Here is a 12,601-nt window from a genome sequence, read left to right on the forward strand (position 1 = left end):
AGCATACATAGTATAGAGAGTATACAGAGTATATACAGAGCATACAGAGTATAGAGAGTATATATTGAGTATACAGAGTATAGAGTATACAGAGTATAGAGTATACAGAGTATAGAGTATAGAGAGTATATACAGAGTATAGAGTATACAGAGCATATCGAGTATAGAGTATACAGAGCATACATAGTATAGAGAGTATACAGAGTATATACAGAGAATACAGAGTATAGAGAGTATATATCGAGAATACAGAGTATAGAGAGTATATACAGAGTATAGAGTATACAGAGTATAGAGTATACAGAGTATATACAGAGTATAGAGTATACAGAGCATACATAGTATAGAGAGTATACAGAGTATATACAGAGCATACAGAGCATAGAAAGTATATATTGAGTATACAGAGTATAGAGTATAGACAGTATATACAGAGTATAGAGTATACAGAGTATAGAGCATACATAGTATAGAGAGTATACAGAGTATATACAGAGCATACAGAGCATAGAAAGTATATATTGAGTATACAGAGTATAGAGTATAGACAGTATATACAGAGTATAGAGTATACAGAGTATAGAGTATACAGAGCATACATAGTATAGAGAGTATACAGAGTATATACAGAGCATACAGAGTATAGAGAGTATATATTGAGTATACAGAGTATAGAGTATACAGAGTATAGAGTATATATACAGAGTATAGAGAGTATATACAGAGTATAGAGTATACAGAGTATAGAGTATACAGAGCATATCGAGTATAGAGTATACAGAGCATACATAGTATAGAGAGTATACAGAGTATAGAGAGTATACAGAGTATACAGAGTATACATAGAGTATAGAGTAACATAACTCATTATGCAGAATAATAAACATGAAGTCACTGGATTATTATTAGTGCTCCATTAATTCTGCAGTTTATAATAACATCATATTAGTACTTTAAGATTGTACTTAAAGAATAAACTCTCCTCCAGTTGGCGCTCCGGTGCTGGTTTTGTGTGACTCTCCTTCCTGAAAGTGTTGAGGCTGGCTGCAGGAACACACACACACACACACACTCACACACACTCCGCTCCCATTGAAGCAGTGGACACATTACTGGTGTTGTTGTTTTCGTGTTGGAGCTCGTGAGTCTGCAGGTAGGTGCTTTTGAATCTCACTCTCATCCCCTCTTCTGCTTCTGCTTCTGTGACTTCACTGGTTTCTCAGCGTGCAACGAAAGAAGCTGATCTGAACTTCACAAAGATACACACACTGTCTGCTGTGTGTGACTTCACTGCCTCCTCAGAGTGCAGTAATCTGCAACACTAATGGTGGACGCTTCATTGTAAAGCTTTTCTGCAGTAAACACGTTGTCTTCGCTGCTTTGCTCTGTAACCTGAGTGTTGTTGTGCTGCTGCTGCTGCTGGATCAACTGTGTGGAGATAGTTTTGGGAAGTAAAGATCGAGACTTGGTTTAGTTTTGACATTTTAAAGCTTAAATAAATCCAGAAATGCTGTGAAAATGGAATAAATGCTTCGCTGTTTTTGTTCAGAGAGGACTCTTATTGTGGAAGGGTGTGAACTCAGCAGGGGAGGAATCTGATTGGCTCCGAGCTCAGAGACAGGGGGGTGTGTACAGTATAAGTGCAGTATGCTCATGTGTGTTTGTTTTTATTTATTTTACTGCTGTATTTAATAAAATATAAGTTTCATCTGGAAACGAACACAAATGTTTTGTCAGTTGTGCAAAACGACAAACATTTTAAATATTAAAAGTGTTTTGATATTTTACAGTGAAAGCAACAGCACGGAAGAAAACAACATTACAGGTGAAATAATTATCAGCTTTACTTAAAGTATTAAAATTAAAGTAGTTATTAGTCATCAGATTATAAACTGTGAAGCTGCTGCAGCTTTAAACTTCTTTAACTTTAATTACCTGCTTTATCCGAATGGTCACCACATAAATCGGGATTATTAGGATAATAATAATAATCTGCTTTAATCTCAGCAGATTTTTCTCTAATATTTGCTTTAGTGTGAACTATGAGATCATTGAACAGAACAATCATCAAAATGATTTCAAAATCTATTAATCGTCAGTTTCCTGCAGAAAAGTCTTTAAAGTCTTCAAATCTGGAGTTTTGCTGCTTTTCTGTTTTATATTAAAGTGAAAATCTTTGGACACTTAAAGTCATGCTATTTATCTATTTATTTAATATTATATATTAATTGATTTAATATTATATATTTATTTATTTAATATTATATATTTATTTATTTATTTTATATTATATATTTATTTATTTTATATTATATATTTATATTGTATTACTTCTGAATATCATAAATTAGTGTTTATTTTACTGTAAGTGTTTCAGTGTGTAACCTCTGAGTCACCGATTAACAGGAAATGTTGAAGGGGGGGCCGGGGGGGGGGGTCGTGTTTCATCATGTTGCCACGGTGACTCAGTTTAACGAAGGTGTTGTGATACTCATCAGTGTTCGTACAAACATTGATTAACAGTTAAACCTTCTGTTGCTCTCGTTTTAATCCTCTGTGGTCTTCACACACACACACACACACACACACACACACACACACACACACACACACACACACACACAAAGTTTGTCATCTCGACTCCGTTTCATCAGTTCGACGTCATCGCACCGAACAATAAATAAAACCTTTAAAAACATTTAATATTTAATTCATATTTAAACAGTTTATAAACAAGACTTATAGGTTCAACTGTTTTACTTTATTGCCCAGTTTAAAACATTTGTTGAAATGTAATAAGTTACTTACTAACATTGTTTTATGTGACAGGAAAATACAAAAATAAAGTTTAGTAATCTTCCATACTTTTATATTTTAATATATTATATGATTAAATGACAGAATGTACTGAAACAAACATAAAGTACATAATTGTGAGATATTTATTTTATATTTTAGTGTAGTTTTTCATTTTTCTATACTTTATACTTCATACTTTATACTTCATACTTCATACTTCATACTTTATACTTTATACTTCATACTTCATACTTTATACTTTAACCCTTTAACACCTAAGCCAAAAAAGCCTCAACATTTTCGCCTGGACTTTTTTTCTTATTTTAACTATAAAAAGGTCAGGAAATGTCCTGTTAGTAAGTGCTTTTGCCCATTTTCCAACAATACCTGGAACTTTCCATATCTGGCAGTCATTTACAATTCATTGCATGTTATGAGAGTGTAATAACAGTTTAAAATGAAGAGAAACACAAAAGCGGAATTTGAGTTTAGTGGTTTAGTGAACAAAAAACACTGCAAATGTACATGAATAAGAGATTTAACATGTTACATTTGAAGTTTGAAATGTATACAACTATATTCAGTAAAAGTTTTGAGTCTTTTACTCTTACACCTGCAAAAACAGGCCATAAAATGGAAAATATGTCCAGGCGTTTTTCCCCACACAGGGTAATTCTCTCCTCTCTGAGTGTCCCTTCACATGCAGAGGTCTTGGTGGTACTGCCAGTGACTGTTCCTGTTGCTCCTGTTTTCTCTGGGTCACTCAGATGAAGATTAGATCAAATGGCCATGAACAGTCTGGGGACATGACAGTGGCAGGGAATGACACATTGAAAATGGTTTGCTTACACCAAAAGTTGCTCATCTTTGTGCAGGTCCAAAACTGACATGTACAGCAACATGCCTGTGGACTTCTTCATTTCTTCTGGAGTTATTTCAGTCCAGATGAACTGTCTCCCTCTCTCCAGGCTTTTGGCTGCATTCTTGTTTGTGTATTCAGAGAGGAGTTTGAAAACTGCAGCATCAAAGTGGGAATAAATGTCACCTGGTGCTGGGTTTCCCATATCGAGAGGGGGTTGGACCCCTGGGGTGGTTGAGGGACTCCATCATCGGGCTCTGCCTCAGTCTGCCATCTTGTGGTGTGATGTGGTGAGGGGCTTCTGTGTCTGACAGCACCACCAGATCATCTAGCATCCCCACAGCTCCATCTACAGGCCTGAATGTGATCTCTGGTGACACCTTGTGATCTCTGGTGACACCTCGTGATCTCTGGTGACACCTCCTCCTCTCCAGCTAAAGCTTGTACACAGCCTCGGCTAGGACACAGGCTACTTGAAGAAGACGCGCACATTTACGCATATAAAGTACAATTACACACCTAGTACAATCTTACAGACTTGGTACACTGTTCTAAACAAGTCACAACGCAATACAAGTGTTGATTTACATACCATCTTGCTTCCATTTGAATTCAATCCGCTGTTTTCCGGCTCTATTTCTCCGCGGTGTTGTTTGTGTCTCTCCAGCGCTCTGTGTGTATTCGCTCACAACGAAGGTGCTGTTTCACGGGCTTCCGGAGGGCCGTAAGTGAAGTTACCGTAATGAGTCAATATATGCCGTAAAGCGCAGAGTCTCTTGCGCAAACTTTGACATAATTACGGTAATCCAAAGTTTTGCTTGCAAAATGTGTCGGCGACGACACATTCGGTGTTAAAGGGTTATACTTTATACTTCATACTTTTTTTATTTATTATTAGAAATATATTATTATAGTTATATTATATTTTATATAAATATAATTTATATTACATAATATAAATTATATTTATATTATTATGTTTCTAATCAGGTTCTTTAGACTTTGTTCAAAATAAATTAAAGTAACTTTTTGAATTCTTTATTTCTGTGTTTCAGATTCAGACATGTTACCAAAGACGCGTCTGGGGAAGCGCTCTCCTCTCGGGGCGTTGGTGAGCGCCACCTGCCCGACAGGTGAGACCGGCATCACCGTGACAACAGCAGCAGGACAACAGGCCATCAGCAGGGTCAAAGGTCATCCTGGGCTGAAGGTGATTATTGTCAGCGTTCAATGACCTCGAGCCACATTGAACAGCAGCAGATGCACAAACCGTGTTTCCGTTCTCACGCTGAGCCGTGGTCGTTTCTCAGGTGTATTTTCAGTGTGGAGGTGGCGGGGAGTCGTCAGGTGCGGCGGATCAGCTCGACTTCATGCAGAGTGAAGTTTCCACCTGGCCGTCTTCTCGTCCCTCCGCGGTGCCTCCGTCCTGCAGCAGATCTGTCTCCTCCTGCATCGACGTCCCCAGAAGGTCGGACGTTTTCTCCGTCGCCGTGTTTTTATTCTTAATTTCTGTATATTTCCCAATAAATGAATTCTAACCGGTCCTGCAGTCAGAGGCGTCCGGAGGAGGTGGACGTGGACGAGCTGATGGCAGCGATGGTCCTCAGCAGTTTGTCCTGCAGCCCGCGGCTGCACAGCCCCACACACACAGACCCCACAGGTACAACCACACACACAGACCCCACAGGTACAACCACACACACAGACCCCACAGGTACAACCACACACACGGACCCCACAGGTACAACCACACACACGGACCCCACAGGTACAACCACACACACGGACCCCACAGGTACAACCACACACACGGACCCTACAGGTGAAGCCACACACACGGACCCCACAGGTGAAGCCACACACACGGACCCCACAGGTACAACCACACACACGGACCCCACAGGTACAACCACACACACGGACCCCACAGGTACAACCACACACATGGACCCCAGACCCCACAGGTACAACCACACACTCAGACCCCACAGGTGCAACCACACACACAGACCCCACAGGTGCAACCACAGACACGGACCCCACAGGTACAACCACACACACGGACCCCACAGGTACAACCACACACACGGACCCCACAGGTACAACCACACACACGGACCCCACAGGTACAACCACACACACGGACCCCACAGGTACAACCACACACACGGACCCCACAGGTACACGGACCCCACAGGTACAACCACACACACGGACCCCACAGGTACAACCACACACACGGACCCCACAGGTACAACCACACACACAGAGACCCCACAGGTACAACCACACACACGGACCCCACAGGTACAACCACACACACGGACCCCACAACAACCACACACACGGACCCCACAGGTACAACCACACACACAGACCCTACAACAACAACAAACTAATTTAAAATGACAACAATATGAAAAACAATTACAAACAACAAAAACAACTATGACTAAAAACAAACATAACAAATAACAGCAGGAAACAAAAAACAACAAAGATTGACAATAAGAAAATGAACAATAACAAAATAACAACCAAAAACAAAAAGCCCATGACAGAGTTTGTCCACCAGAGATGCTGACAGGTTTCTATTGTCCCGCTCGATAAACTAAATATCTTCACTACCCTTTAAAAAGAAACAGATCGTAATCAAAAACGTTTGTTTGTATTATATAATATTATATATTGACACATGTATTATATTGTATATATATATATATATATATATATATATATATATATATACAATATAATACATGTGTGTATATATATATATATGTATATTTACACATGTATTATATTGTATATATATATATATATATATATAAACATGTATTATATATATATATATTAAGATGAGATAAAAAAAAGTTGTTTATTAACGCTGAATGCAAAGATGTGAAACATAAAATCGTTAAGATCAACACGTGCAGTTGTGAGGGGAAGTAATTGTAGAAGTTGATGTATTTATATTTATCATTTATATTTATTTATGTAAATATTTAGTTTGTTGTTGAGCCTCGCCGTGTTGTGGTCATCTCTGTTCTGCTGTTTAACTTCCTGTGTGTTTCAGCTCCTCCGATGGACTGCGGCGGCGAGCTCTCCGACAGCGGCAGCAGCGGGTACTGGAGTGTCGGCCTCGCCAACAGCAGCCCGGCGCCGTCTCCGCCAAACGCAGAGCCCGACGCCAGTCCGGCCACGCCCTCCGACGAAGGCCTGGACATGGAGTTGGAACAGGTGCTATTCGACGAGCCGGCGCCACGGAAGCGAAAGGTGAGCAGGTTTGTTACGATTGTCGTAGGAGAAAGTAAAACGCTGACGCAGCACACGGTGACGCCGTGTTTCCTCCTGCAGAACTTTGTGAAGGTGGCGTACAGGTGTATGTGGCCGAGCTGTGGGAAGGTGCTGACGTCAGTGGTGGGAATAAAACGCCACATCCGGACCACACACCTATGGTAAGACTCACCTGTGTTAAGACTCACCTGTGGTAAAACTCACCCGTGGTAAGACTCACCCGTGGTAAGACTCACCTGTGGTAAGACCTGTGTTAAGACTCACCTGTGGTAAGACTCACCTATGGTAAGACTCACCCGTGGTAAGACTCACCTGTGGTAAGACCTGTGTTAAGACTCACCTGTGGTAAGACTCACCTATGGTAAGACTCACCTGTGGTAAGACTCACCTGTGGTAAGACTCACCTGTGGTAAGACTCACCTATGGTAAGACTCACCTGTGGTAAAACTCACCCGTGGTAAGACTCACCTGTGGTAAGACTCACCTGTGGTAAGACCTGTGTTAAGACTCACCTGTGGTAAGACTCACCTATGGTAAGACTCACCTGTGGTAAGACTCAGCTGTGGTAAGACTCACCTGTGGTAAGACTCACCTGTGGTAAGACTCAGCTGTGGTAAGACTCAGCTGTGGTAAGACTCACCTGTGGTAAGACTCACCTGTGGTAAGACTCAGCTGTGGTAAGACTCACCTGTGGTAAGACTCACCTGTGGTAAGACTCAGCTGTGGTAAGACTCAGCTGTGGTAAGACTCACCTGTGGTAAGACTCACCTGTGGTAAGACTCACCTGTGGTAAGACTCAGCTGTGGTAAGACTCACCTGTGGTAAGACTCACCTGGGAAGAACGTTTTATATGAAAATACAAAAAGTTGTTGAAAAATAATAAGAGAAAAGAAAAGTAAAGTTTATTTGTTATTCTTCTGACTAACCGCGAATGTGTGGGTTGTTGTCGTAGTATGCATTGTTGCTGTTGAGTTGTTGGTATTGCGTTTGTATTGGATCATTATGGAGCCAGCCAACTAGCGAAACAGTTGTTATGCACGCCAGCATCATCTTCCTTGTGAGCAAGTAAAGAAACCAAATCTGAATCTGTTGAAAAGATAATGTACATCCAACGTGAACATTACACTTCCCTGGTGGCGCAGCTCGTAGAGCAGGCGACCCACATTCACATGCATACCGCAGCGGCCCGAGGTTCGAAGTAGACCTGCTGCTATTTGCTGCATGTCATTCCCCTCCTCTCTGTCCAATCTTAAACTGCACTATCATGTAAGGCACTCTCTTCTCAATAACACGTAATAACATCAATCTTTATTTTTAAATACAACATTATATTCAGTCTTAGATGTGTGCGTCAAAGAATCTTCAGGGCAAAGATACTTTACATCCACTGCAGCCTTGCACTTCGCAGGTTTTACATTTATTGTCCACTTGATGGCGCAGTAGAGCAAATGAAGCACCATGAAGCTTCAGCACGTGCAAACCAATCGGATGGAAAGCTTCAACGCTTCATGAAGCTTCATCTCGCCATCACTACCTCCTACCAACGTAATACAGCACAATACAAACAACTATACCTCGTTGGCTGCATGTGCAACCTGAGGAAATCTTGTGGTGTCGTTGGAAGCGCACTGAAGTCTTTTGTCACTGGGCCAAACTTTCCTCCGGAGCTCTTCAGTTTCCGTTTGGTCGCAGGTGTTGCGCGTCTTAATCACACGGGAGCAACCAAACGAGACTTCACAATAAAACTTATGTATACTAAATTAAATAACAAATAAAACAACAAATGTAACTTAAATACCTTGTAAATCATGAGGTTCTCTTGTAAACTGTAACAGATTATAATTATAGAAAACAATCTAATGTCTACAGTTACGATGAGTATTTTTATTTTTGTTACATTTCATCTATTTCTTTATTTCCCAGCAGTATTGGGCTTCCATACTTCGTCTAACAATGATATTGAAAAAGTGTTTTTTGTTATAAACGTGACTCAGCTACTTCCCAAACTTGCCCCTTGATAAAAGTTATGGTCTGACCTTTGACCCTTGACCCCTCACAGCCGCGGCAGCGAGCACGAGCGTTGTTCCCGCAGCGAGGAGGATTTTTACTACACGGAGGTGAACCAGTGGGACCCGCAGTCCCCCCCCCACACTCTCCCCTTCGGCCCCGCATCCCCCCCCTCCTCACCTCCCAGCACCCCACATCCCTCCCCTTCGTCTCCCCCTCCTCCCGCCTGCAGCGCCCTGAGTCGCTCCGCCCCCTCCTCCTCCGGCAGCTTCATGCAGGTCCAATCAGAACACTCCTACCAGGTAGGCGGGGCTTATATTCACACAATTACATTTTATATTCGGGTTTATTTTAAGTCTTGAATGTTTTTTGTTGCATATTTTCATCAATAAAGAAAAGCTGCATAAAAACACAAAGACTAAAGTTTGTGATATAGATGACATAAAGAGACTTTCTATTCAAATTAAAGTTTTAAATGTGTGTGTGATATTTGTTATTGTTTCTTTAGGCTCCAGCTGTCGGTCACGTGATGTCAGCAGCAGCTTCGAACACGCCCACCTGTCGCTGGATGCCCCCCCCCACCAGCTGTCCCACACCGGTAAATCGAGACTAAATCATAAGTCTTCATCCGTGTAAAGAAAACGTGTGAGAACATCAGAGTGTGTAACTGTGTGTGTGTGTGTTTGTAACTGTGTGTGTAGATTTAAACTCTCCACAGCTACATTACATAACGCCTCATGTACATATTAAACACTTGTAATATAAACTTGTGTTGATGTGAGTCATGAAGTGGGGAAGCTTCATGCTGATATCTGTTAGTTACATGTTTGACCCTGTTCACCTGTAGTGTGTACAACATGTATGACTCTGTTCACCTGTAGTGTGTACAACATGTATGACCCTGTTCACCTGTAGTGTGTACAACATGTATGAATGTTACAATACATATCTTTAAAGGAGCTTTTCTCTAAAGGAGCTTTTTCTCACACTCTTCAGCAGAAATCTCCACTTCAGTAGCACTTACATACACCAAACTTTCCACTTTCATTCCTCTCTATATTCTGAAGCTTTGTGCAGAGGGCTTTGTTCACATGTCACTCACAGCCAGTTCAACACTTTGCAGTAACTTTGTGTTAATGTGCAGGAAACTCTGCAAAACTCTCAGATTCTTGGAGACACTTTAATGTTTCCACTACAGTTTGGACTTCCCCTGAGAGGAGATTTAAGACTTTACACTAACTACTGTGCATTCAAACACACACACACACACACACACACACACACTTCTCTAGCTCTCAGTTCTGTTTTCTCTCAGTCTGGATCCTGTACAGCAGCCTATTGTTTGTTTCCTGCAGCAGCTAAAAGAAGCCTGTTAAAACTGGTTTTACACTGAAGGGGGGTGAAGAGTGTGTGTGTGTGTGTGTGTGTGTGTGTGTGTGTGTGTGTGTGTGTGTGTGTGTGTGTGTGCTCCTCCCTGATGGTTTCATTCAGCAGGATCCTGTTGGATGTTTGGTGGTCACAGTGTTATACAGGGTTGGGGGTGCAGTGCCCCCTGCAGGCTGTTAGAAGCCGCTGCAGGATGTTGTTTCAGGACAAACACACAAAGGACACGAGGAGTGAATGAGTGTGTTCTACATAAAGACAGAGCTCACACACACTCCTCTACAGAACATTAGTGATTATCAAGATGTTTTCCTGAGATAACGAGAAACAGGCCGAAGACTTTTATATTTAATTTATGAAGCTAATTAATTATGTTTTTATCTGGACAAAGTTTATTCAGATAAAAACATAATTAATTCATTAATCGAGATCTGTTATAGAGAAAATGGCAAAAATAAGTTGTTTCCTGAAATGAAATATAAAAACAAGCAGCAACAAACTATCTGTTTCAAGATAACGAAGAATAAATAACTCAAATGTTTAGGTGTATCACACTTTAACTCCCCGCACTGACTCCTCTTCCTCCTCCTTCTTCTCCTTCTTCTTCTCCTCCTTCTTCTCCTCTCCTTCTTCTTCTCCTTCTTCTCCTACTTCTCCTCCTTCTTCTCCTCCTTCTCCTTCTTCTCCTTCTTCTCCTTCTTCTCCTCCTTCTTCTCCTTCTCCTTCTTCTCCTTCTTCTCCTTTTTCTTCTTCTCCTCCTTCTTCTTCTTCTCCTTCTCCTTCTTCTCATTCTTCTCCTTCTTCTCCTTCTGCTTCTTCTCCTTCTTCTTCTTCCTTCTCCTCCTTCTTCTTCTTCTTCTTCTCCTTCTTCTCATTCTCCTCCTTCTTCTCCTTCTTCTCCTTCTCCTTCTTCTCCTCCTCCTTCTCCTCCTCCTTCTTCTTCTTCTCCTCCTTCTTCTCCTTCTTCTCCTCCTTCTACTTCTTCTCCTTTTTCTTCTCCTTTTCTTCTCCTTCTTCTCCTCCTTCTCCTTCTTCTTCTCCTCCTTCTTCTTCTCCTCCTCCTTCTTCTCCTTCTTCTTCTTCTCCTTCTTCTCCTTCTTCTTCTCCTCCTTCTTCTCCTTCTTCTTCTTCTCCTTCTTCTCCTTCTTCTCCTCCTTCTTCTTCTCCTTCTCCTTCTTCTCCTTCTTCTTCTCCTTCTTCTTCTGCTTCTTCTCCTTCTTCTTCTCCTTCTCCTCCTTCTCCTTCTTCTCCTTCTTCTCCTCCTTCTCCTTCTTCTCCTTCTTCTCCTTTTTCTTCTTCTCCTCCTTCTTCTTCTCCTTCTCCTTCTTCTCCTTCTTCTCATTCTTCTTCTCCTTCTTCTCCTTCTTCTTCTTCTCCTTCTTCTTCTCCTTCTCCTCCTTCTTCTTCTTCTCCTTCTTCTCCTTCTCCTCCTTCTTCTCCTTCGTCTCCTTCTCCTTCTTCTCCTCCTCCTTCTCCTCCTCCGTCTTCTTCTTCTCCTCCTTCTTCTCCTTCTTCTCCTCCTCCTCCTCCTTCTTCTCCTTTTCTTCTCCTTTTTCTTCTCCTCCTTCTTCTCCTCCTTCTCCTTCTTCTCCTTTTCTTCTCCTTTTTCTTCTCCTTCTTCTTCTCCTTCTTCTTCTCCTCCTTCTCCTTCTTCTTCTCCTCCTTCTTCTTCTCCTCCTCCTTCTTCTCCTTCTTCTTCTTCTCCTTCTTCTCCTTCTTCTTCTCCTCCTTCTTCTTCTCCTTCTTCTCCTTCTTCTCCTCCTTCTTCTTCTCCTCTCCTTCTTCTCCTTCTTCTTCTCCTTCTTCTTCTTCTTCGTCTCTTCTTCTTCTCTTCTCTCTCTCCTCCTTCTTCTTCTCCTTCTCCTCCTTCTTCTTCTTCCTTCCTTCTCCTTCTCCTCCTTCTTCTTCTCTCTCTTCTCCTTCTGCCTCCTCCTTCTTCTTCTCCTCCTTCTCCTCCTCCTACTTCTCCTTTTCTCTTCTCCTCCTTCTTCTCCTCCTTCTTCTCCTTCTTCTCCTTTTTCTTCTCCTTTTTCTCTCCTCTTCTTCTTCTCCTTCTCCTCCTCCTTCTTCTCTCTTGCTCCTCCTCCTTCTTCTTCTCCTTCTTCTCCTTCTCCTTCTTCTTCCTTCTCCTCCTCCTTCTTCTCCTTCTTCTCCTTCTTCTTCTCTTCCTTCTTCTCCTTCTTCTTCTTCTTCTTCCTCCTTCTTCTTCTCCTTCTTCTCCTTCTTGCTCCTTCTCCTCCTTCTCCTTCTCCTCCT

At 41.7% G+C, this 12,601-nt stretch overlaps 1 protein-coding gene across 5 annotated transcripts in view; it reads left to right on the forward strand.

The window, feature by feature from the left end:
• The first annotated feature begins 1,046 nt into the window (after nt 1–1,046).
• Nucleotides 1,047–12,601, forward strand: part of LOC115005808 (zinc finger protein 395-like) — a 13,780-nt gene continuing 2,225 nt past the window's right edge. For 2 of the 5 annotated variants that reach the window (XM_029427754.1, XM_029427755.1), the window contains exons 1-8: nt 1,680–1,825; nt 4,714–4,868; nt 4,969–5,126; nt 5,209–5,318; nt 6,735–6,934; nt 7,016–7,116; nt 9,015–9,264; nt 9,471–9,560. In XM_029427754.1, coding sequence (XP_029283614.1) covers nt 1,726–1,825; nt 4,714–4,868; nt 4,969–5,126; nt 5,209–5,318; nt 6,735–6,934; nt 7,016–7,116; nt 9,015–9,264; nt 9,471–9,560 — 1,164 coding nt within the window. In that variant the 5' untranslated portion in view covers nt 1,680–1,725. Of the gene's footprint in view, nt 1,154–1,575; nt 1,626–1,679; nt 1,826–4,713; nt 4,869–4,968; nt 5,127–5,208; nt 5,319–6,734; nt 6,935–7,015; nt 7,117–9,014; nt 9,265–9,470; nt 9,561–12,601 lie in introns of those variants that run through there. The other 3 variants (XM_029427756.1, XM_029427758.1, XM_029427757.1) reach the window with 3 other exon arrangements.

The sequence above is a fragment of the Cottoperca gobio genome, unplaced genomic scaffold (assembly GCF_900634415.1).
Source record: "Cottoperca gobio unplaced genomic scaffold, fCotGob3.1 fCotGob3_370arrow_ctg1, whole genome shotgun sequence".
NCBI classification, from domain to species: domain Eukaryota; kingdom Metazoa; phylum Chordata; class Actinopteri; order Perciformes; family Bovichtidae; genus Cottoperca; species Cottoperca gobio.